Source organism: Amblyraja radiata, chromosome 5, assembly GCF_010909765.2.
Source record: "Amblyraja radiata isolate CabotCenter1 chromosome 5, sAmbRad1.1.pri, whole genome shotgun sequence".
Lineage (NCBI taxonomy): Eukaryota > Metazoa > Chordata > Chondrichthyes > Rajiformes > Rajidae > Amblyraja > Amblyraja radiata.
In genome coordinates, this window is record NC_045960.1 from 38,892,073 (window position 1) to 38,918,262 (window position 26,190).

A 26,190-nucleotide genomic window follows, 5' to 3' on the forward strand; every position below is an offset into this window, starting at 1 on the left:
TGGGACAATTAATAACACTTGGTTGATACTTTGCTTTCTGTTGATGTAACTTCAGGCAGACCTAATATATGTGTTCAGGTCTTGTGTGAAAGCACACACAAACAGGTAAGAATACAAGGGGAATAAAGTCGGTGGAGGATCTTTTTTAACTTGCTGGGGATAAAATTATTTTTCCCCCATTATTTATTCCTGTGATTGTGTTCATCTGGAATATTTGAAGTGGCTTCATGTGTGTTTGGATGAGTGGTAGTAAGTTAGGTGATTTGTAAGTGTTCGACAGCTGCACGGGATTGTTTGCAGTTATAGATCCCTCTAATGAAACTCAGGGCTATATAATAAATGTATATGCTATGGTGACCTGAAAAATGAAATACCTGAAGTACAGGCAGCACAGTGGCACTGCTTGCAGACTGCTGCCTTACTGCGCCAAAGATCCGGGTTCGATCCCAACCTCGGGTGCCTTATGTGTGGAGTTTGCACGTTCTCCCTGTGACCATCTGGGTTTCCTCCAGGTGCTCCGATTTCCTCTTGCATCCCAAAAGGTGTGGGTTTGCAGGTTAATTGGCCTCTAAATTGTGTAGGGAGTAGATGTGAGAGTGGGATATCATAGAAAATGTGTGAACAGTGATCGATGGTCGGCTTGGACCCAGTGGGCTGAAGGGCCTGTTTCCATGCTATATCTCTAAACTAAAATTAAACTCGTTTAGTTCCATATTTACTTGAAGCTACATGTTAAGGAGCCTGGGGATATTTAGTTCAGTTTAGATATACAGCGTGGGAAAGGGCCCGGAGAAAAACCACGCGGTCACAGGGAGAATACAAACTCCTTATGTACAACACCCATAGTCAGGATCGAAACCAGGTCTCTGGCGTTCTAAGGCAATAACTGTACCGTTGCACCCTCTGCCATTTATGATGGAGGATTGAAAGCTTTGGGTTGATTGGGGAGTGGGGAGCATTCGTGATCAAATGTTCAAGAGTTTTAAGGAAATGGGTAAGTTGAACCATGAGAATATGTTTATGATTGCCACAAAACCTGCAGTTTGGTGTATTAACTGAAGGTGGAAGGTGCTAGAGCAACTTGGTGGAACAGATTGCTCAAAGAATATAGGAAAGAACTGGAGATGCTTGTTTAAATCGTAGATAGACACCAAATGCTGAAGTAATTCAGCGAGACAGGTAGCATCTCTGGAGAGAAGGAATGGATGATGTTTCGGGTCGAGACCCTTCTTCAGGGATGTCAGGGGAGTGGGTGGTACAGAGATAAAATGTAGTCGGAGACAGTAAGACGGTGGTCAGAGAACTGGGAAGGGGAGGGGATGGAGAGAGGGAAAGCAAGGGCTACTTGAAGTTAGAGAAGTCAATGTTCATATCGCTGGGGTGTAAGCTACCCAAGCGAAATATGAGGTGCTGTTCCTCCAATTTGTGCTGGGCCTCACTCTGACAATGGAGGAGGCCCAGGGCAGAAAGGTCAGTGTGGGAATGGGAGTATAGTGTTGTGTAACTGGGAGATCAGGTAGGTTTAGGCGGACTGACCGGAGGTGTTCAGCGAAACAAAGAGGCTGGAAATTCATCCCTGGTCAGCCTTGCTTGGCTTAATGTGTTGATTAATGTGGGATAATATTTTGGGGTCTGGCTAGTGAAATGCAGAAGCAGCTGTGTGTTGATTATTCAAGTTGATTAGAAATAAATCACGAAAATGCAAAAAGCAAAAAAGAAAATAATCGAGGCACATTTTAAAGGCTCTAGATTCAACATTTAATTCCCAGCTAAGCCAAATTGTAAAAAAAATCAATGCAAAGTTAATTTTAAATAACATATTTTGACAGCCTCTTAACTTTTTTCCAATATATGTTTAATTAACCTATGCTCCCTTGTGGCTTTTTGAAACCGTGTAAATGTACATGACCTTTGCATCTGGCAAATAGTAAATGTAACTCCCTGTGTTCTTCTGTAATATCCTCTGTTTAAATATTCTGACGATTCTTCTATTTTGTGTTGTTTTTAGGACAGGTAATTTATGCACATCAGTTTATGAATCTGACCGGTCAAAATTTGACTAATGTGAGCCTGTTTGACGATCATTGTGGTAACCTTCTACGTGACCTGCTTGTTTTAGCAGTGAACAAGTTTACCAAGGTAGAGAATGTCTTTCTGTACATTAAATACACTGTGTAACCCTTTTTGTTGCCTAATTCAGTATGATGTGATAAAATGACATGTCTAACAATCAGATGCTAAAAAAAACTGTATGGTTTGGCTCTCCTGTCAGTAGTTTGTTTGAAAAAATGTCGTCATTATTTAAATTGCTGGAATTTTATACTCATGTCATAGGGGCAGAATTAGGCCATTCACCCATCGAGTCTACTCCGCCATTTAATCATGGCTGTTCTATCTTTCCATCTCAACCCCATTCTTATGCCTTCTCCCCATGACCTCTGACACCCTTACTAATCAAGCATGTGAGCGTTGATTTTGGTGAGTGTTGATATCAAAACACAGCCTTACGAACCAATGTTGATGTCCTTGTTTGGGCATAAAAATAGAGGAAATTGTTCAGTTTGCAAGACACAATCCAGTTCATGCTTGTCATAGAGAGAGATACAGCCTTTGGCCCATTGAGTCCACACTGGCCATCAAACACCCATTTGCTCTGATAATCTACGATCCGATTGTTCAGAAATCCTGAAAATTCATTATTTGGTTCTTGGGGATCTCAGGGACTCAACTGGGACTGTTTCCCACACTCTTATTAATCGTGTTGGGACCCTGTTTCCAGAGTTCTTTATAAACTCACTTGAACCTTGGTTTCTGTGCTCCTTTTAAACTCACAAGGGCGCGGCGCTTCTTTTAAATTTACCTTGGCCTCTTTCCAGTGCTTCCTTCGACATCACTGGAAAACATATTGCACTGTGTATTATCCAAAAAGATAGTGAATTGAAAGTGTGTTGGGATTTAAGTAAGAGAAATACTCAGTAGCCCAGAAAATGTGATAGTCTAGCACTACCAGCATTTTAAGGATGCTGGATTATTGGAGATGGAATCTGCCTCTTATTTTGGGGGCGATTGCGACCAGTGACAGAATCTGAGGTGTAGAAACACTAATGGGAAACAGGATAGATCTCACCTTAAGACATCGTGGCACTCGGCTTAATATAGACCTTGGGTATCCCTTCCTAAAAAGCATGGTACTTCCATTTTTCAATGGTGTGTGGCTTTGCTCATAATCCCTATTGTATCACCAATATAACATCTCACTTGGACATTGGGTCAGTTATGAAGCAAAGTGATTTCAGGAACTCTTATCCACACACACACTAGCATCTGGTGAAAATCTGCATAGTTTAGACATAATTGAAGTAAATGGACTTGTAAAGAGGTGCTAGTTTAGTGCCAACAACCTAAGATCAGTTTCCACTCCCAAGTTAACACAAAAATAAGAGAAAATTATACTGATAGTCTAATTGTACTCTGGTTGATTTTTGTTTGTGGTTCCACTTTACATTGTGAATGCACCATTTATTTCCTTCTGTTAGGTTAGACCATCCGAAGTACTTAACATTTGCCACTATCAATGCACCTGTGTCAAGGAACTATGGACACTACTCATCCATTTACTTGATCACAGACATAAAACTTCTCAAACTGAGGTAATGTGGATTGATTTTTTTTCTTTTTTGGCTGTGCACATTTCGATTTGCTGGTTCTTCTAATTAACAGGTTGATAGAGGAACTGAAACCAATTAGAGCTCTTCTTGTAGATGTAGAAACCACACTGAAGTAGAACTTTATATTGATGTTTATTAAAGAACATTGCCAATGGCTATGGAAATGAGGTTGTTGAGATATTGGATTGATGAAAATAAAGACCACACCTGGAGTATTGTGTGCAGTTTTGGTCTCCAAATTTGAGGAAGGACATTTTTGCTATTGAGGGAGTGCAGCTTAGGTTAATTCCCGGGATGGGGGGACTACTTTATGTTGATAGAATGGAGCGGCTGGGCTTGTATACTCTGGAATTTAGAAGGATGAGAGGAGATCTTATTGAAACATATAAGATTATTAAGGGTTTGGACACGCTAGAGGCAGGAAACATGTTCCCGATGTTGGGGAGTCCAGAACCAGGGGCCACATTTTATGAATAAGGGGTAAGCCATTTAGAACAGAGATGAGGAAATACTTTTTCACACAGAGAGTTGTGAGTGTGGAATTCTCTGCTTCAGAGGACGGTGGAGGCTGGTTCTCTGGATACTTTCAAGAGAGAGTTAGATAGAGCTCTTAAAGATAGCAGAGTCAGAGGATATGGGGAGAAGGCAGGAACGGGGTACTGATTGTGGATGATCAGCCTTGATCACATTGAATGGCGGTGCTGGCTCGAAGGGCCAAATGGCCTACTCCTGCACCTATTGTCTATGACAAAGAACCATAAAAACATTTAAATACTTAAGCACCAAGCCAGCAGTAAAATACCTACATATTGCTGCCAAAGCCACACACAATTTTAGTGTGGAAATGTATATTCTTGATCAATCCCACCAATGCTTGCACTTTTGATGCTGCACTGGGCAAAACTTTCTTAATGAACGACTGGCTGAGCAATATTGTGCTAATGTTGTTTGAGACAATATTTCAGTTCCGTTGATATATTGCCAAATATCATTTTCTGCAACAACCCTTTTCTAAGCCTGTCTGGATTGAATAACTGGTATTTGTTTTTTGCAGAATTTCTGGAGCAGCTTGAACAATCATCTCAGGAATCTCCTGCAAGAGCGGGCTAGTGGAGAAGGAGTCCGTCTTAGTGATGCTACGACATGCAAGGATCCTCGTGGTTTCAGTTGGTGGCTGGTTACCCACCTTGCATTTCTTTACACATCCGATAGAAATGGAAACACTCAGGAGAAGGTACAGATGGAATGTGCATAGATAATATTTTCTGTGATCTGAATCAACCTTTTCTTTGAACTGTTGAAACTACCTGGGTTGGCCATTTACTTCCAGTTGGAAATTTAACTGGGTTGGCCATTTACTTACAGTAACATAATAAAGCCTTAACTAGGCAGCTTTGGTTATAAATATGGTCATTCTGTTTTAAAGCACTGGGATTTCTTTTCAATGAGTGGGAGTTTTCAATTAATCATTTGCTGCCTGCAAAATCTTGTGAAAATTGAATATTTAAAGCAGAATTTTCACAGGATATGGACAATAAGTTCATAGGATAGGAGCAGAATTAGCCCATCAAGGCTACTCCGCCATTCAAACATGAATGATCTATCTTTCCCTCTCAATCCCATTCTCCTGCCTTCTCCCTATGACCCCTGACGCACTTACAAATCAATCCATCTCTAAATTAACTACAGAAAACGCTGAAAACATTGCAAAATATAACTAAAGGATCATAATACCACAGTGATCAGTCATTGTTGAAAATTTGGATAAGAATGTAAGTGACATGCTTAGTAAGCTTGCGGATAACACTAAAATTGGTAGTGTAGTGGACATAGGGGCATTGACAAGATGAATAGCCAGGATAGGGGAGTCTAAAACTAAAGGGCATAGGTTTAGGATGAGAGGGTCAAGAAAGGACTCGAGAGGCAAATTTTTCACACACAGGCTGTGCATGGACTGTCCACCAGAAGAAATGGTAGGGTACAATTGGGTGAAATAACACTAAGACAAGTACAATGTTTTTAAGAATCGCTTTCACTGATTCAATTTAAATCTGTCCATTTCCGACATAAAACGGCAGTATCTCTCAGGGAATGCGAATTGGTGACTTCCAAACCAGGAACTATTGGAAATCCCAAGCAATTTTGAGGGACATTTCCATGTCATGTTTTCGAATGGATTGAAATCCCAAGCCCAGAGTTAATTCTTGTGAACCCCGAAAGTGCAGGAGTTGGGCATTGGAGTTGGATCATTTGGGCATAACTGAATGGGAATTGCAGCTTATTCAGATTGGAAGTGTCCATCCATTAGCTGGGCCTGCATTCAGGAGGTTGGAGCTGTGTGTCATGGGAGTCATTGTGTGCTGTTCTCTGGCCCTTGGGAAGGGAGATGTGAGAAGGTTGTCGGTGAAGGAAAGGTACACATGTTGTGACTGATTTGGGCCGTAGAGAGGAGGGAGGGAAGGAAGGAATTGGATTTTATGAAGTAGCTTTGGAGTAGGTTGAACAATGGAATAAGTTGTTGTGAGGGCTTAGGTGTGGGATGTGAGATGTGGAGGGGACTGAGGACCACGCCCATTCTTCATCAGGGATAAATGGTGGTGTTGAGATAATAATCGAGTTCGGTATTCCGAAAAACACAAGGAATCATAGGATTTGTCAAAGGTCACTTGCTATAAAGAAAAAGCGAATGAAGCACTGGCTGCATAAACTGTATGTAAATTCTTATCTTTATTCATGATTAATGTGTAAAAATATATTTAATCTGATGAACGGGTGTGCCAGGTAGCAGGAAAGCAGGGGCAGATGCAAGTGGGAGACGGGAGAGATTGGACCGGCGGAGAGACAATTCTCGGCAGAATCCCCACCTCATCCGCAGCCAGAATGGAACCCGGGTCCCCGGCGCCGCAAGTGCTGCCGAACCACCACTGAACCCCCCCTCCCGAGTGTCCCAATCCGCCCAGGGGTGGCAGGAGACATCCAGGGCAACCCTGGACCGATGGGACAGCGGCCCGGAGCAACGGCGGCCCACAGCCAGTGCAGAGAAGAAGCACCAACTCCAGCCAATCCCCGCTCCAACTCCAGGGGAACCCGCTCCTCGATGGGCAGGGGACCGCCAGCTGCACCCCCCGCCCCACCCAGCAGCCACCGCCCAACCCCCCAGCGCACCGGCGGAAGCCGAGCACCTGCCATCAACGGGGACACACACAAAACGCTGCAGCAACTCAATGAGATAGGCAGCTTTCCCGGAGAAAAGGAATGGGTGACTTTTCGGGTTGAGACCCTTCTCCAGCACCCCGTGTGTATCCCCGCCGATGACTGGCACTCGGCACCCACTGTCACCGAAGGGGCCAACCGACAGCCACTGGAAAAGCCGAGGTCGCTCTGTGACCTGTAACGATGTCGAGGGATTCGGGTCCCTTTCACTGTGGGGGAGGGCAGGTGCGATTCTCCCTAGACCCGGAGCTCCGGCCTCAGTCAGCGCAGCGACGGGAATCGCTGAGCAGCGGTTCCCGCAAAGAAGCGGCGGTCAAAGGGATAGATGGCAGGAGAGAGGAAGCAGGGACAGGGGAACGGGAGAGGTGCTTTTCCCCCCGCACTGCTGCAAGTCCGGGGCTGCCACCGGACAGGGACGGGCACGCCCGGCCGCCCACGGACAGGGATGTGACACTCGTGAGGGGACGGGGATTGTAATGAGACTCCGCTCACAAATCTGCCTCCTGTGTTATGCAGGAGGTGGGTGCGTGGTTCGCTCCTGTATCTTCTTCTTGCGTTTGGCGTGCACAGTTTAATGTTGTAGGACAACTTGTTCTATTTGATCTTTTGTTTGTGCACGTTGGGTTGATTGCATTAGTCGAAACAGGGTGGACCACTTGAAGGTTGCAATCTCCCACCCCGCCCCTGTATAATAACCCTGTACAACCTGGGAGGGCAGCCCGAGTGAGAATCAAACCCATACACCCAGGCTGAGGGGGAGCCGACCATGATTCATTAGATTGCCACTGCTGAGATTTCTGCAGGGACCAGTAGAAAAGGGAGAACTAATGTCACTAACTCCAGTAGCAATTCAATTGCGTTTGCAGCGTGGGAGACTCCAGTGACCTATGACCTGGGCATGCGCAGTCGGTATACCAAACTCGCTTATTAGTGATATGTGTGCTGCATCAATTGGCATCCCTGGATAGTTCTTAGCAGGGAATTGAGGGACTTCCTGAATTTGCACGATGAAGGAGTCGGGGAGAATGAATGATGCTTTATTATCACATGTGACATGTCACAATGAAATTCTTTGTTTTTTAAACCACACACAAAGTACTGTATGCAAATAGTTGCCACGTATAGAATGCTGACAAAGTTACAAAAAGTTCAACGTAGTCCCCGATTGTCCCTTTTCATTCTCACCGAATCACTCTTTGTTGTCGGCAGCCCCCCACACCGGGTCCCTCTTTGTTTTTGGTGAGTAGTTATCAGTATTCTGCTGATAATTTGTGAGACAAATGATTCAAAAATATTATTGTGCATGTTTCTCTCAAGGAAATAACAATTATTTTCAATTATATGTGACATTGTGATCTGCAGTTGAATTAGTAAGGCAGTGTACATTTCGTACATATTGTACACATGAGGCTGTTCTGCATATTGTACAGCTTAGTTGAGGCATTTGTGAAGCCGTTGGACTTTTCACTGGCATCAGTGGCATCCCTTGCTTAGGTGCGGCCACTCTTTATTGCTGCTGTTGTATGTGGGTGATAGTTTGAGTTATCCCATGAGACAAAAGCCTAGCTTCCACACTGTTGACATACCCAAGATTGAGAATTCATTATTTAAACAACTCTTTCATCCATGGAAATATTACTCTCTGGTGAATACAATACATCATATGTTCTATTGGTTATGTGACAGGAACAAATGAATAAAAGATCACTTAGGCACCACACGCATTAACAAACTTTGATCAAAAATGGACTACGGACATTTCTATGAATTGAGGCAGATGGCAACTGGGCAAGAGCAAACAGGGTGCAGGTATTAGATGATTTACATATGCAAAAAAAAGGACCAGACATCTGATTCTGGCACTTGCAGCTTCAGAGGTTGCCATTACAATTGCTGATTGACTTCAGGGAAACAAGCTGCAGGCTCTCCTTAAAATGAGTTGTGGACTTGGCACTAACATTGCTATTACCTGTCCTGAGCCTCCATCGCCATTCACCTCTCCAGGCACTAGACCTCTTTTATCTGCTGTCCCCATCCTCAGGCCAGAGATATCTGGACCCTCAACTCTACTTTCTAACCCATCCACCGCACCACTCCTGAGGTACTTTCCTTGCTTCCCAATAGTACTTCTCAGGTCTGAAGCCTACGATCTCTGTCTGACCACTGACAATCTTACTTTATTGTGGAATTTCACTTTCCAACTCACTACCATTATTGCTGATGCTCATGATTTGCTTATTGGATTACTTCGCTGAATCTTAATCATCAATTCCATTGCCAATCCATTCCAGCTTCAGGATTCTTGATTTAATTTAACTACTTATCTGGAAGTTTGTAGAATAATTAGTGCTGTATTTGATTGCAGTGTCATTTGCATTATGAGGAAGTTCAAGGTTCAAATGTCAGGTCTCCTCAGTTCCCTCCAATTGAATTTGAGCTGCAAACAGTTTACATATGAGACATCCAGATGTGTACTCTTAATATATTTTGGCTTTTGACTCCACATTTACAAAAACTGCTAATATATTTTAATGTTTTTGTACAATATAGAAACTGATTGAAAACAATTGGAGTTTTATAGAAGAGCTTCTGAAACTATCTGTGAATGTTCAGGTATGTAAACACACCCTTTTTGTGAAACTCAGTTTATGTACTGAATTGTAACTTAGTTCTGCTTTATCATTGTAGCTTTGTGTTGGTTGATGGACTTATCCAATGCATCTGATTTTCTGTTGATGCTAAAGTGGCAACTTGAAAAATCTTTGTGCGCTATGTAAAATGTGTAGATCCTGTTTAACATGGGTTGGTAGGTATACCCTGAACTTTTCAAGTTGTCCATGCCCTTGTAGAGATAAAACAGCTTTAGTTACCAATGGTGATTTCGTGCATCTGACAGAAATGCCCGAAAGCATGCCTTGAACAATGAACCACTGATGGGAGAAAAGGCATTGCAACATGATGAGCATATCAGCAATGCCAGAAACAATGCATAACTCTATAACTTTCTTTAAATCTTAACTGCGCTAATTGTTAACATTGCCTTCCACGTCAGATGAACTGCATCCTAAAACTCCAGCTTGTGTTCTCGTGCTTAGAAAATGTTGAATATAAGTTGCCTCTGAAACAATTACCAGAGCTAAGCAAAATTATGAAGAACACCCATTAAATTGAGAAAGCTTGATCGTCAAGTATATATGAGCAAATCATGCAACATGTTTGTTTTAGAATTGAATGACACTTGGCTTCTTCCTCAAGTGACCAATTGGCACCTCTGTGAAAAACTATCTTGCCTTGGCATGTTTCCATGTGTGACAGGTTTAATCTTTTTTGTACCAAGGCAGGTTTAACCATGCCAAAACCAAAATAACTAATCAAATTTCCTCCTTTTATCTTCATTGCAGCATCCTAACAATGTAACCATATTTTTAAATGAAGTATTGATGCGTTATTACAGAAAGGTTCAAGGTGTTAATTTAACCTTCAATTAATATTGACCTGAATATGTTAGCAATCCCATGAAGATTAATACCGCAGGAAGTGTAAGAAGTACAATAAGAAGGGAAACAAAGAGACGGGATAAAAAAAACTGCCTTGAGATATCATAGACAGAGCACAGATGTTTTCTAGGTACATAAAGAGAAGGTAATTCAAGAAAATATACTGCATATTGGGGAGAGAGAAGATAACCTTTGTATGGAGCTGAGGATGAGGGTGCTGTTCATAATGAATATTTTGTGACTGTCTTTCCGCAAAAGAAGGATGATATTGATGCTGTTGTTAAACAGACCAGGTTTGAAGTATTGAATTGGATATAACTGCTAAAAGTGGAAATATTAAGGTCTATAACATATTCAAAAATGCACAACTTTCCAGGTCTGAATGAAATATATCACATTTTATTAAAACATTTAAATTGAAGAGGTCTGATCAACATTTTCATTCTTCCTGGCCATAGGAATAATGCCAGAACAATGAAGGGTTGTTAATTTTCCACTGTTGTTTGAAAAGTTAAGGGATAAACAGCAATTACACGCAAGATAGTTTAACCAATGGTGGGCAAATTGTTGTAATAATTTCTCAGGGATTATATAAACCATTCAGAAAAGCACATGTACTCGCTAGAATTTAGAAGATTGAGGGGGGATCTTATAGAAACTTACAAAATTCTTAAGCAGTTGGACAGGCTAGATGCAGGAAGATTGTTCATGATGTTGGGGAAGTCCAGAACAAGGGGTCACAGTTTAAGGATAAGGGGGAAATCTTTTAGGACCGAGATGAGGAAAACATTTTTCACACAGAGAGTGGTGAATCTCTGGAATTCTCTGCCACAGAAGGTAGTTGAGGCCAGTTCATTGGCTATATTTAAGAGGGAGTTAGATGTGGCCCTTGTGGCTAAAGGGAACAGGGGGTATGGAGAGAAGGCAGGTACAGGATACTGAGTTGGATGATCAGCCATGATCATATTGAATGGCGGTGCAGGCTCGAAGGGCCGAATGGCCTACTCCTGCACCTATTTTTTATGTTTCTATGTTAATCATGGACTTTCATCATGGATTTATTAAAGGAATTCCCTAAATTATTAATTTTTATTTTTTTAGAGGATATAACGAGGATGGTTATTAAAGGAGTGTATTTGATGTAATTTACGTAATTTCAAGAAGGTTTTTCATGGGGACACATTTAGAAGCAAGTAAAAGTCCATAGAATTTAAGGGAGAGTGGTAAGTTGGACTCAAAATTGGCTCAGTGACTGAAATCAAAGGGGTAAAGCTTAATGGGTAGTTATGTGACTAGTAGACTGTTACCAGTGTGGTTTCATAAGGTCCACTACCTTGTTTTTTGTTGTATATATTAATGATGTGAAATGTAAATGATAGAAACCTGCAGACAGTACAAACTCCGTACAAAGAAGCAGCCGTGGTCAGGATCGAACCCGGATCTCTGGGGCTGTAAGACAGCAACTCTACCACAGCGTCACCATGCCGCCCATGAAATGATTGTTTAAAATGATAAGGGGCCTAGACAGGGTTAATAGCATGGATCAAAATCTAGTGGTATCAATGGGATAGAGAGGTAACGGGAAAGAAACTCACTGGCCTAATAGATGAGTAGGTTAACCTATAATTAACGTTTGTCGGCACTGGGCCTGTACTCACTGGAGTTTAGAAGAATGAAACGTACAGAATAGTGTAAGGCTAGGATAGAGTGGAGAGTCGGAGAGTCTAGGACTAGAGGTCATAGTCTCAGAATTAAAGGACGTCATTTTAGGAAGGAGATGAGGAGAAGTTTCTTTAGTCAGAGGGTGGTGAATCTGGAATTCTTTGCCACAGAAGGCTGTGGAGGCCGTCAGTTGATATGTTTAAGGCAAAGATAGATAGATTCTTGATTAGTACAGGTGTCAGGGGTTATGGGGAGAAAGCAGGAGAATGGGGTTAGGAGGGAGAAATAGATCAGCCATAATTGAATAGCAGAGTGGACTTGATGGGCCGAATGGACTAATTCTACTCCTATCCCTTGTGACCTTATAATCCTCCTGAAAACAGCATATCCTCGCACAATAAATGATGCAACGGGAAAGACATGTAGCATTTTAAACAAAGCAATGGCACTCAGTTCCTGATGTTTCTCCAATCTCAATGAGCAAAAAGCTTTGATTGTTCCATAAGTATTGATTCTAGTTGTTGTTTGATCAAATCTTCTGTTTGGAACATTTTAGAATGGAATTTTGGAAGAACAATTGCGGATGCACCTTCAGTGTTGCCTAACTCTGAGTGACCTCTGGAGTGTCAATATCAATGCAGTTAGCATATTGTGGGACTATTACAGTAAACACCTGGTGAGTACAACATTTGCCCAACGGGTAGTAATTCTTAAAGTTCATGGTTGGAAGATCAGACTGTTAAAATAACCTAAAACAGATGGCTTTGTGAAATAGTAAATGCAGGCACCTCGCATTTTACACGGTGGTATGTGCTTGAAAAGCAGCATGTAATTCAAATACTCGTAAATGAAACATTTACGTGACCATGTTGTCAGCAGTAAATCTGAGTGTGTTATTCTAAAAATACCAGTGTAAACTTTGGTATTGAAGGAAGAAGCGCGTTATTTCAGAAACGCATTAAAAACAAACAATTGTAAATGCGAAGTGCCTGTAGTAGAATTTGCAGCATCTCTGGAGAGAAGGAATGGGTGACATTTTGGGTCAAGACCCTTCTTCAGACTGAAGTTTAAAACCAGCATCTGCAGTTCCTTCTAACACATTAGCTTAACCTTAATCATCTTAAATGTTGGATCAGTTTCAAGTATGGCCTGCTCCTGGCCCGTTAAAAACGCGTTTGATCATAGATAACAGTAGACATCTGGAAACAAAATAGATCGCAGAGCTTTAAGATGGACGTTATAACAAATAATCCTGTTTATATGAAATAGAAAATATTCAGGATTTTTTTTTGTGCACACAAAATAACTAATTTCAGGTAGATTCTTTCGGCATTTGCTTGCTTTTGCTAAGACATTAGATTGGCATTGTGTGACTAGCATCCACCTCATGCCATTGTGACAGCTATTCAACCATATTCCAGTAGATGCCCCAACACCAACAGCCTGAATGTAGTAAATATTCACCAGTTATAAATGCTTTTTTTTTCGATCGACATAGCCTGACATTGAGTAACATTATCAAGAGGAATAATGCAGTTCCAGCAACATTTCAAGATACAAATTTGAGAGACTCCAGTTCCTGTTTTGAGGTGTTTGTCATTTATTAACCTGATTGAAAACCTCTGCCACATATTGCATTCTCGCGTAATCAGAAAAATTTGGAGGTACGATTGCAGATTTATTAAAATGATGTCTGTACGGATATTCTCCAATTGGACTATAATTGGAATAAAGTACCAATGAACTATTTTAAGAGGATGTCTTTGAAAGAACGTGTCCATATTTCAAATGCATTATCATTTTAGATTGTGTAGGAAGGAACTGCAGATGCTGGTTTACACCGAAGATAGACACAAATTGCTAGAGTAACTTAGCGAGACAGACACCATCTCTGGATAGAAGGAATGGGTGACGTTTTGGGTCGAGACCCTTCTTCAGACTGAGTCAGGGGAGAGGGAGACACAGATATGGAACAGTAAGGTGTGAAATCGAGACATCAAAGAGGACAAAGCTCAAAGAAAATGTCGAATAGATCATTGTTAGCTAGGGGACGGCGACAACGAAGCATACAAAGATAAAATTTTAACCAGGAGGACAGTCAGACCGACCGGAGAACTAGGTTGAAGGAGGGATGGAGGGAGAGGGAAAACAGGCTGCCAAGCATCCAAACCAACGGTATGAATATTGACTTCTCTAAGATAGACACAAAAAGCTGGAGTAACTCAGCGGGACAGGCAGCATCTCTGGAGAGAAGGAATGGGTGACGTTTCGGGTCCAGACCCTTCTTCAGACTGGTTAGGGATAAGGGAAATGAGAGATATAGACGGTGATGTGGAAAGATAAAGAACAATGAATGCTAGTGCGACTTGGGTGGGGGAGGGATAGAGAGAGAGGGAATGCCAGTGCTACCTGAAATGAGGGAAATCAATGTTCATCCCACTGGGCTGCTGCCTGTCCCGCTGAGTTACTCCAGCTTTTTGTGTCTATCTTCAGTTTAAACCAGCATCTGCAGTTCCTTCTGATGCATTGACTTCTCTAACTTCAAGTAACCCTTGCTTTCTCTCTTTGATGTCTCACTTTCACACCTTACCCTTCCATAATCTCTGTATTTCCCTCTCCCCTGACTCTCAGTCTGAAGAAAGGTCTCGACCCGAAATGTCACCCATTCCTTCTATCCAGGGCTGCTGCCTGTCGCCCTGAGTTACTCCAGCATTTTGTCTCTATCAATTTTAGATTGCAGGGCTAAATCATTGATTTAATAAATGTTAATTTCATGGATTGTATTTGGGTGACTGAATTATTGCTGACTGCACTGTGTATGTCTGTTTATTGTCACAGAATAGCCCCTTCAATATTCCTTGGCTTGGCTTACAAGGAATGGCCACTGTGAGCAAATCACCTTTTGCTATGCTTGAATTGACAAGAGCGTGTTGTCGAGGTGACCAAAGCTCCAACTTGTACCAGTCGCAGAATAGTTTTCAGCTCTTCCTCAGAATTTTAGCTTTGCAAATTACGAAAGGGCAGGAAGCAAGTGGAACACATCCATGGAAACAGTTGAAAGGAAGGTAATTAAAAATGGTGTAAGTTAGTAAAAAAAATGACTACTCTTTCACTACATTTATTAACATATGTCTTGTTAAAATAATGTTCTCACTCGCATTGCTATATTTGGAAGGGCAGTGGTGAAAAGGGTGTTAGGCCTGCTGGTGGAACATCTAAGGGTCAAACCAGTTGCTCTGTGCCACCATCTCAACCATTGAATACCAATCTGCTTTGTATATCTCTGGTACCCTGTCTTTGGGCCCAGACATAAGTCAATTGACTCGGACTATATGAATACAAAAGTCTTTTTCCACCTAACTCTGTTAATAATAATAATAATAATAATGGATGGGATTTATATAGCACGTTTCTAATACTCAAGGCGCTTTACATCGCATTATTCATTCACTCCTCAGTCACACTCGGTGGTGGTAAGCTACTTCTGTAGCCACAGCTGCCCTGGGGCAGACTGACGGAAGCGTGGCTGCCAATCTGCGCCTACGGCCCCTCCGACCACCACCAATCACTCACACACATTCACACACATTCACACACAGGCAAAGGTGGGTGAAGTGTCTTGCCCAAGGACACAACGACAGTATGCACTCCAAGCGGGATTCGAACCGGCTACCTTCCGGTCGCCAGCCGAACACTTAGCCCATTGTGCCACCTGTCGTCCCTAAGAGTTTGTTAAGAGTTTGGGATGGCTGTTAAGAGGTAGCATGCGCAAACTTATTTCAGTAGGTTTCCTATCCAGCTAGGATGAACGGAAAGATAATCCATTTCTTAACACAATGTATGAGTTTGGCAGATCTATGTTTCTATCTGCATAAAAAACATAGGAATCATTAACTATTAACAAATCAAACTGATATGGCCTGTTATTCAATGACAAATGTTAAGTCCCTTGTTTTGTAATTATTCATCCATTGATGTTCATTTATTAAATGTCCGAAGGTATAGTGCATCATCCTGATTTGAAAATGAGTTAATTGTCACTGAGTCTAAAACCTGGACTGTCCTACCCAGCAGCACTGTGTGAGTACCTTTACCAGAAGGACTGCAATGGTTCATTGTCTTAGCGATCCCATCAAGTCTTGCAGTACAAAATATGACTAATGTTATGAACTTCTATCACAAAAACGAATTTGAATCAAATGGTTGCATTAATGAAATTCTAGTTTACTGAATTATGTCATTAATTTTACTTTTCATTGGTAAAATGAAATAACAAACAGGGTTTTCTGCAAACCTTTGTTTAGTGAATACTTTAAAATTCTGCTGGTATAATTAGTTGGGTGAAGCTCTAATTTAATGAAAACAGCTGCAGGTGTTTGACATTTGACTCTAGCGAAGACATTGCAATGGATTGGAAGATTTTGCCTGCTTCCATTTACGTGATATAACCTATTAATTTTGCAGGATTTATTCCAAGTTCCATCAACGAAAAATGCAGGAACTCACGGAACTGGGCCTTCAGAATTTCCTCAGCCTTTTTCTAGTCCTTGCAGAAGTGGCAGGGATGGAAGACGTTGTCAGCCGTGTTTCAGATCTCCTTGACTTTTTAAAGCCCAGTCTGCTCTCCATTGCCCAACAGTCATTGATTTGGAAAGGTCACTTTGCATTTCTTCTGATGTACGAGGAGAAAAATGTTGACATTAGTTTCCTTGCTACAAAACTGTCGACTAATTTTGAGAATGTAGCAAAAGAATTCTACTTGAAAACAACCGAACACACACGGAAAGTGACCCTTTGGCCATTGCTACTAACGTATATTGATGCTGTGCAGGAGGTATTTGAGAACAGTTCCTTTCTACATCTCTCAGAGGAGAAGCTATTGAATCAAGGGTTTGATCTGCTCTACCGTGCCTGCAGGGAATGTGAATTAAATGCAGCACTTACATTTCTGCAGATTGTTCTGGCTCGTTTGAGGTGAGTACATGTTCATATTCAATACTTTTCTGAGCACTACTCAAGTTTGATCTGTACTTTCGCTGTCAATTTGCAAAAACACATTCTTACACTGCACCATTTCAGCAGTGGTATCATTCAGAGGTCGTTCAGAGGTCTGGCCTAAAGGACTTTCTTTGACGGTTGGGGCCATAGAAACATAGAAAAATAGATGCAGGGGTAGGCTATTCGGCCCTTCGAGCCAGCACCGCCATTCAATGTGATCATGGCTGATCATCCACAATCAGTACCCCGTTTCTGCTTTTCCCCATTTTGTTTGATTTCTTTAGCCCTTAGCTAAATCTAACTCTCTTGAAAACATCCAATGCCTTCTGTGGCAGAGGATTCCACAGATTCACAACTCTCTGGGTGTTGAAATGATCAGACTCACACATAGTGATTAGAATCCATAGTCTGCTCGTCTTATCATACCGCCCTTTCTGAACGTCGCACTTTTGTTGTAGTCTGGACTGGACTTCTGATGGTGGGAATACATGCGGTACCAATGCCTGTTTCGCCACAGGCAATGTGCCACGGGTCTGCCTTGGCATCAGACTCTGAGCGGGTGAACCCAATATCAGGTCGCGGGAGATGTTGCGCAATTTAAGCAGGTCCAAGTACACATCTGATTTTGCTCTGTGGGACTGTTCCATTAATTGTTTGGCACTCCTGACGGCACGTTCAGCTAGTCCATTTGACTGGGGGTTCTCAGGGCTGCTGGTGATGTGACGAAAACCCCAGCATGTAGCAAAGTCTTTGAAGTACTGGCTGGTAAATTGACTGCCATTATCAGATAGTGGTTGACATGGAGCTCCGTGGTCAGAGAAATAGCGTGCCAGCTTCTGAACTACCCCATGAGAAGTGGGGCTACGAAGAAGATCGATGTCAAACAATCCAGAATACGAGTCGAGAAGAACCATGTATTGTTTGCCACGCCACTCAAATATGTCAGTTGCCAATGTGGACCATGGGAGGGCAGGAACCGGGTGTGAGAGAAGTGGTTGCTTTTGTTGAAGTGCCAAACTGTTGCACACTGCTCAGGACTCCAATTTCTCGTGAATGTAATCTGTCATGCCAGGCCAGAAAAACATGTTTTTGCTCGCAGGACAGTTGCTTCGGCGCCTGGGTGTCCCGCATGGACAGCATCAAAATACTTGCTGTGTAGAGAGGCAGGAACTACAGCTTTGTGGCCCTTTACGATAACGCCATCTTGTAGTACTAGCTCATCACGAAGGGTAAAGAAGGGTAGAACTGGAAGCAGTAGATTGTATTGCTTGTCAGGCCAACCCGCGTTAATGACACAGGAGAGCGATCGTAAGGTATCGTCAGCGGCAGTGTGGGCTACCAGGTCCTCCAAGCAAGTCAGTGTGACCGGTAATTTTACATTAAAGTAGCCGAGAGTGGGGGCACAAGACATCTGTTGTTTGAGAGTGTCAAACACCCTTTGCTGTTGCTCATGTCAGGCCCAAACAGTGTTTTTGTGGGTTAGCTGGCGCAGTGGAGCCGATAGTTCACTGAAGTTTGGAATTAATTTCCCCAAGTTATTTACCATGCCAAGGAATCTCTGCAGGCTGAGCACATCTGTGGGTGCTGGTAACTCGTTGATAGCAATGGTTTTTGATGGATCGGGTTTGAGGCCTTTAATGAACACATGGCCTACATAGTTCACCTCATTTACTCTGTATTTGCAATTTAGAGGGTTTAACTTGAGGTTGATTTCTTTAGCCCGGTTCAGAACCTTCTTTAAGTTTGTGTCGTGTTCTTGAATAGTTTGTCCAGCAACAAGGATATCATCAACTACGATGGAGCATGGGTAACCTGCAAACAATTGTTCCATAGCATGTTGAAATACTTTACTAGCAGAGCTTATGCCAAATGGCATACAAAGAAATTTGTAATGTCCAAAGGGTGTGCTGAAGGTGGTTAACTTGGAGGAGTTGTGATTCAAGGCAATCTGCCAGAATGCACTCTTGGCATCTAGCACTGTGAATACATTTGCCTTGCCCAGCTGCGCTGCAATCTCTTCCACTGTGCGCATTAGGGTTAGGGTGGCCGTTTAATGGCAGTGTTTAGATTTTTAGTATTGATGCAAATCCATATTTCTTTCTTATTATTGTTACCATGGTCGAGACCCAATCCGATGGGTCAGCAACGGGGGTAATCACACCCATAGTCGCCATTCTGTCAAGTTCACCTTGTACACGGTCCCGCATAGCATGGGGAATCCGGTGTGCCGGACGGACAACTGGGAGTAACTCGGGGTCAGTTGTGATTGTGTACTTGACAGGTAACCTGCCCAGCTTGTCGTCGAACAGACTTTTGTATAATGTCAGGATTTGTTGGGTGAAGCCACATGTAGCAGACGGTTGATTGACAGATGTACTGAAGGTGACCAGACCCAGGTGGTTACAAGCATCAATGCCTAGCAGAGAAGGCACTTTTTCTCGGACAATAAAGAAGCTCAGGATGTGGACACGTGTATCAAGATAGCATCGTAGCTCAACTTGACCGACTGTGCCACCTACAAATAGAAGTAAAGTTGCGGACGTGTGATTGATGACCTCATTTTTTCGAATCTTATTGAGTTCAGATAAGGATAAAACGTTGCAACGAGCTCCAGTGTCGAGTTTAACAATAACATTAATTCCGTTAATGAGGAGAATGACCATGGGATCTTGATGTTTACGAGACAATTCCGACAAGGAATGTATGTTGATATCCAGTCTCATTAGCAGGCAGTATGTCCTCGTTAGAGAAGCTTGCCTGGGAGCCGCATGGGAAGGCTCTGGATCTAAGCTCTCACGTTGGAGCAGGTGGACAGATTTCTGTGTCTGTATTCTGTTTCCAAGCGAATGGCAACAACGAATGAAGTGATTCCTGCGTTTACAGAAGTGGCAAAGTTTTCCATAAGCTGGGCAACGTTCACGAATGCCTGCATGCGAACCTCCACAGTTCACACAATTATTAATGAACTTAACACCAGATCTACCGGGCAGCTGAGAAAACTGGCGCTGGGCCTGATAAACCGTGTGGGCAACATTAGCATTATCGGCAGAATGGGGACCCTGCCCCTAAAGATTTGGTGTAAGATTCTGCAATACGACAGCGATTTTTAGCACTCCTCTCCAGACTGAGATCAGCATCACGTAGAAGTTCATCCCGTACCATATCATTGGGAATTCCATAAACCAGTCTGTCTCGTATCAGACTATCGCACAAATTGTCAAACTCGCATTGACTGGCGATGTGCTTCAAAGAATTGATGTAGGCTTCGACAGGTTCACCCAGCCTTTGGCTTCGCAAAAAAAAATTATGCCGCTCCATCACAAGGTTAATGCGTAACTCACATAGTTGTCTGAATTTATTAAGTATGCACGCAGGGTCTTGAATAGATTCAGCCAGAACAATCTGGACACCCGCAGCATTGAACTGTGCTGGGGCATAATTAAATCTTCTAGCACGTCGAGTGGCCTCCTCTGTACCGGCCAGGTTGAGGAGAATAGAGGCACGAACATCTGGAGCGGCGGTAGTATGAGCCACATGAACATACACAGTGAAATCCTCCTCAAAGATGCGCCAAACGCTCGGCGAGGTCACCGTCAAATACTAAAGGCTCAGGCTTGCGAAGAGAAGCAGCCATTGTAAAACCACAATCTAAACAAAAAAACAAACTAAAATAAATGTAAACCAACTAGGCGAGGAGAGGGACCGAAATTTCTGACACCATGTTGAAATGATCAGACTCACACATAGTGATTAGAATCCATAATGTTTATTAGCAACTCTGCGGAGAAAGCACACACGCACACGCACCCCACATTTATGCTGTTTATTGCATCCTTTATGAGTATTTCTTGCTTAGAACAATGAATGATGAAGGATCAGATTTCTCTAATTAGAAAAACAACCCTCCTCAACCACTGTTTGATTTCTTTCAAGCCCATTTTGAATCTATTTGGCTAACTCACCTGGGATCCCATAGGTTCTAATCTTCCTGCCCAGTTTATCATTTGGGACCTTGTCAAGGCCTTTCTAAAGCCCACTGCCCCATCCTCATCTTTCCTCTTGGTGACCTCTTCACAAAAACTCTCAGATTTGTGAGACACTATTTTCCACACAAAGCTTAATTAGTCCATGCCTATCCAAATGCTGGTAGATCCTCTCCTACAGCTTTTCCACCACTGATGTCAGGCCCGTAGTTCTCTAGCTTGTCCTCGCTGCCCTATTTAAATAACAGGACAACATTAGCCACTCTCCAATCTACCAGAAACTTCAACTGTGGTGAAAAATGATGCAAATATCTCTACAAAGGCTTCTGCAATTTTCTCCACAACTTTAATTGAGAAAAGTATAATGAGGTACAAACATGCTAAGATTTTTGTGTGTTGCTGTTACTTACTCACTTGTGAGTTACCTTTTTAGAAAGCAGTCACTTTCTGCACTGTGGACGGCTCGATTGTAATCATGTATGGTCTTCCTGCTGATGGGCTCGCTCGCAACAAAAAGCTTTTCACTGTACACGTGACAATAAACTAAACAAAATTTGAGATTTCTTGACTGTTTTTTCCTGCAGTAATTGAAATCTATCATAACTAGGGAATGTTCCGATGTTGTGTCAAGTTAAGCTCGTGCCTACAGCCAGTCGATTGCTTCTCATCAGGGTATTACAGCCAAGTCAGTATCCTTTCCAGTAAGAGTCATTGTTAAGCAATCAAGCGTGGAAGACCTGAATATTTTCCTGATCTGTATTTAGGAAGAAACCAAGGTTTGTTTTGATGCCACACTGATTGGCTGAGGGCAGTATTGACGATGATTGAATGCAGGAGTCTTGCTCTGTTAAGCTTGGTTGATTAATCTTGGCTTCAACTCTTTTTACAATAATAATAGCAGACTGCATCATGCGTCACCGTTGTAACATTTCCCAAGGCAAATCACAGGACTGCTATTTGACTCAGAGCAGCAAAATGCGATATTGGAATCTGTTTTATGTTTATTATTGTCACGTGTACCGAGATACAGAGAAACACTTTGTTTTGCATGCTATCCAATCAGGGTATTACAGCCAAGTCAGTATCCTTTCCAGTAAGAGTCATTGTTAAACAATCAAGCGTGGAAGACCTGAACAATACTATGCATAAATACAACCAAGTCATGGGCGGCACGGTGGCGCAGCAGTAGTTACTGCCTTACAGATTTGTTGTCTGCACGGAGTTTGTACCTTCTCCCCATGACCTTTTTTTGGGCGGGAATCGCTGGTCGGCGCGGACTCGGTGGGCCGAAGGGCCTGTTTCCGCGCTGTATCTCTAAACTAAACTAAACAACAGATAAAGCAAAGAGAGAGATGCAGAGTGCAGGATATAGTTCTCAGCATTGTAAAGCAGCCGTTTCATGGACATTTCAATATCCACAATGAGGTAGAGGTGCATTGGACTGTACCCCAGCTAATTGAAAGACTGTTCAGAAGCCTGATAACAGAGGGGAAGAAGCTATTCCTGAGTCTGGTGGTGCACAATTTGAATCTTCTGTACTTACAGCCGAATGGGAGTAGGAAGATGAAGGAATAACCGGGTTGGGACAAGTCTTTGATCATGTTAGCTACTTTTCTCAAGCAGTGTGAAATCTAGATGTCGAGTCAATGGTAGGAAGTCTGTTCTGTGTGATGGACTGGGCTGCATCTACATTTCTTTGCAATCTCTTGCTGTTCCAAAACTAAACTGATGCAACCCAACAGTGTGCTCTCTATGGTGCATCTGTAGAGGTTTGTGAGTTTCATTCCTCAGCAGAAAGGATTTTAAGGCTGGTAATAGAGAAAAATCCCACTAATACTATTCCGTACCTCACAACATCCCTCTCCCAGAGAAATAGTATCCGAAGGAAGTAGAGGTGCAGGTGTACCTTCTTGACTGTCGCATCTGGTTAATGAGATGATCCTGTTTGGGTGGAGAATGACAGAACTTACAGCAGCAGGTGCTTAATGCACATGTCCTAATATTGACATTGTCAAAGTCGGCGATGATCAAGAGTCCACAGTTCAAGAAACAAGAGATCGCAAAGACCTAAATATTTTTCTGTATTACCAGCCATCACCTTAAAGTCCTTTTGTCTTCTCCATTCAGCCACATTACCTCCACTTTAAAACATAAAGTGCAACTAATTAATTCAATAGTGTTCAGTCATTTAGAATTTACTTCTTAGCAAAGCAGCTGTGAAAACTCCATCGGATCTGGACGTCAACTGATCTTTTATGAACAGTTAGCAGTTGTGCCACAAAACCAGGTAAAGACCATCTTGAAGAAGCAATGATCCAGCCTTCTCATTCGGGCAATTAGTGGCACCACTGTTGCTGAGGGTCTCCAATCAAAATCTTGGAGGGCTCTATTGAGCGTACATGTCAATACTGTGGCACAGCTTTAACTCTGCTTCTGCAAGACCAGACTGGAGGCTGGCTGGCTTATTACATTTGCCGTCTGTCCTGCCTCTGATTACAGAAGTCAGCAGCAGTGGTGTAACTTCAAAATCTGAGAACATTAATTCATACTTCAAGTGACTTTGTTTGCTCTCTGATTTAATATGAGGCACCCTGAACCCTGTATTGTAAGATCATAAAGCATAAATGGACACCAGCTAGAGTAGAAATTATTTACATTTAATGTAGGAAAGAACTGCAGATGCTAGTTTAAATCGAAGATAGACACAAAATACTGGAGTAACTCAGCGGGACAGGCAGCATCTCTGGAAAGAAGGAATGGGTGACGTTTCGGGTCGAGACTCTTCTTCAGACTTATTTACATTTAGTTTATGTTGAGTTCTACTTATATCCACTCATACTTTGAGTATCTTCTATACATGGCATTCAGCACAATGCATCACCTGCTTTATTTCCAATTTCCATAATAGGAAGAGTTGGCTTTGATTAGTTTAACCTTTCTGGATCCAAAACTACTCTGAGAGTTTCTGTTTTTCATTTGTGTGCACCTATGCAATGACTGATGAATCAGTCATCAAAGTAAAATGGAAATGTTTTACTTTGTGCCACATTCAAATTTCACACAAGTTATGAAGAACGTGTGCGTTTTAAACATATTAGTTTGTCTTTTGTCACTGGCTAGTTGAAGTTTGAATTTAATACTTCCTTATAAGGAACTAAAAGAATAGATTAAGTGAAAACAAAAATAGCGAATGGCAAAATTGCTGAATAAGTCACACAGTATCTGTAGAGAGAGAGAGAGAGAGAGAGATAAACTTAAAATGTTATCTTTCCATTGATGCTCCATGAGTTGATGACTAATTACTGCATTCTACATTTTTTATTTCAAATTTCTATCATTTGAACTTAGTTGTATAGAGTCATAAAGCATGGAAACAGGCCCTTCACCCAACTTGTCCACACTGACCAAGATGACCCTCCAAAGCTAGTGCATTTGGCTCATATCTCTAAAACTTTCTTATCCATGTACCTGTCTAAGTGTATTTTAAATGCTGTTGTAATAGCTGCCTCAACTACCTCTTCTGGCAGCTCATTCCATATACCTACTTAAAATGTAAAATCCACCGACCCAGTCAACTGATGATGTATTCTCGAAATATGTTTTAAGTTATTGCAATGACTTGTTAAGCCAAGTTACTGCGGTGTTCCTGTCATATTTTTGATCTGCAGCTATTCTTTATATTTTATGATGTCTTCATTATGCTCTGATGAAATATGAATATTGCTACTGATATCTTCCTTTACCAACTAGGGAAATATATATGTTTATCTCATTAGTCCATAACAGTTTCAAATCCATTTAGCCAAACTTACACTGAATTTTCTTTTATTGTCACAAGGGAAAAGACATGTAACTATTTTGGCTTGGTACATTGCATTTTATTTTGGGTTTTTTTTGTAGAAAATAAGGATAAATCAACTCCTTCCAAAAACTACGTGAAGACATTGTGACATTTTACAATGAAATATTAGAATTTGAAATGATTGTAATGTGGAAAGATCCTTTGGTTGAACTCTATTTTTAATCCCAGGAGACCAATTACATCTCAACCTGTGCGCTAAGCGAGATATATGTGAATGAGATGTGTTGTGTAATTATTTTTATAGGCCCTGAAATGCAAGCTATACAGGCAAACAAAGAAAAGGGATGGATTGGCTTCCACATGAAGCTATTTACAAAATTACTCTACCTGTCAGCTGCTGACGGAGACAGCTACTGTCCTTTGTAGAGAACATGTATGTGGAGTTCAGGAAAGGGCCAACAGTGTGTGTTACGTTGTAAAATATTGTAAGCTAAAATGCAGAACTAAGGACTGAGAGCAAAGTAAAAACAATTTTAAATTATCAATTGCCTTACCACCAGGTTTTTATTTGGTCATACCATTTGCATCTTTTCCTGCAATTCCTATCCTCTCCACATTTAAAAGGGAATGGTTTTCTACAAAGCCTAACCCCAATTGCCAGCTTCCTGTTATGGATGTGCACAGAGGGGCCGATTTTGTGTTCTCTTTGGCAGGAAGTTGCCAATCTGCTGTATCTGATTCCTAATCTCTGTCAGCTAACACATGTGTTATCAAGTCGAGTTTATGGTCATATGCACAAGTTTTGAGACGTACAGATACAATTAAAAATCTTTCTTAGTTCGTTAGTTTAATTTATTGTCACGTGTACTGAGGTACGGTGAAAAGCTTTTTGTCGCGTGCTAAGCATTACAATCGATCCATTTACAATGTATAGATACATGATAAGGGAATAACGTTTAGTGCAAGGTAAAGCCAGCAAGGTCTGATCAAGGATAGTCCGAGGGTCCCCAGAGATGTAGATAGTAGTTCAGGACTGCTCTCTGGTTGTAGTAGGATGAATCAATTGTCTGATAATAGCTGGGAAGAAACTGTCCCTGAATCTGGAGGTGTGTGTTTTCACACTTCTACACCTTTTGCCTGATGAGAGAGGGATGAAGACAAAGTGGCGAGGGTGCAACTCGTCCTTGATTATGCTGCTGGCCTTGCCAAGGCAGTGTGAGGTATAAATGGAGTCACTGGTCGGGAGGTTGGTTTGTGCGATGGTCTGGGCTGCGTCCAAAATTTTCTGTAATACTCTGCAATTATTGTAGCATTATCTAGCCTGTGGAGTGCAAGAGGTTGTGCATAGTGTTCCGTTATTGAGGTGG

General features: G+C 42.0%; 1 protein-coding gene across 1 annotated transcript in view; it reads left to right on the forward strand.

Annotated features, from left to right (window-relative positions):
• The window catches only part of mms22l (MMS22 like, DNA repair protein), a 132,204-nt gene that overhangs the window by 24,155 nt on the left and 81,859 nt on the right, over nt 1-26,190 (forward strand). The window contains exons 8-14 of the mRNA XM_033021047.1: nt 2,009-2,139; nt 3,537-3,650; nt 4,723-4,902; nt 9,432-9,494; nt 12,597-12,716; nt 14,879-15,105; nt 16,505-17,014. Of these exons, the coding sequence (XP_032876938.1) occupies nt 2,009-2,139; nt 3,537-3,650; nt 4,723-4,902; nt 9,432-9,494; nt 12,597-12,716; nt 14,879-15,105; nt 16,505-17,014 (1,345 nt within the window). The remainder of the gene's footprint in view (nt 1-2,008; nt 2,140-3,536; nt 3,651-4,722; nt 4,903-9,431; nt 9,495-12,596; nt 12,717-14,878; nt 15,106-16,504; nt 17,015-26,190) is intronic.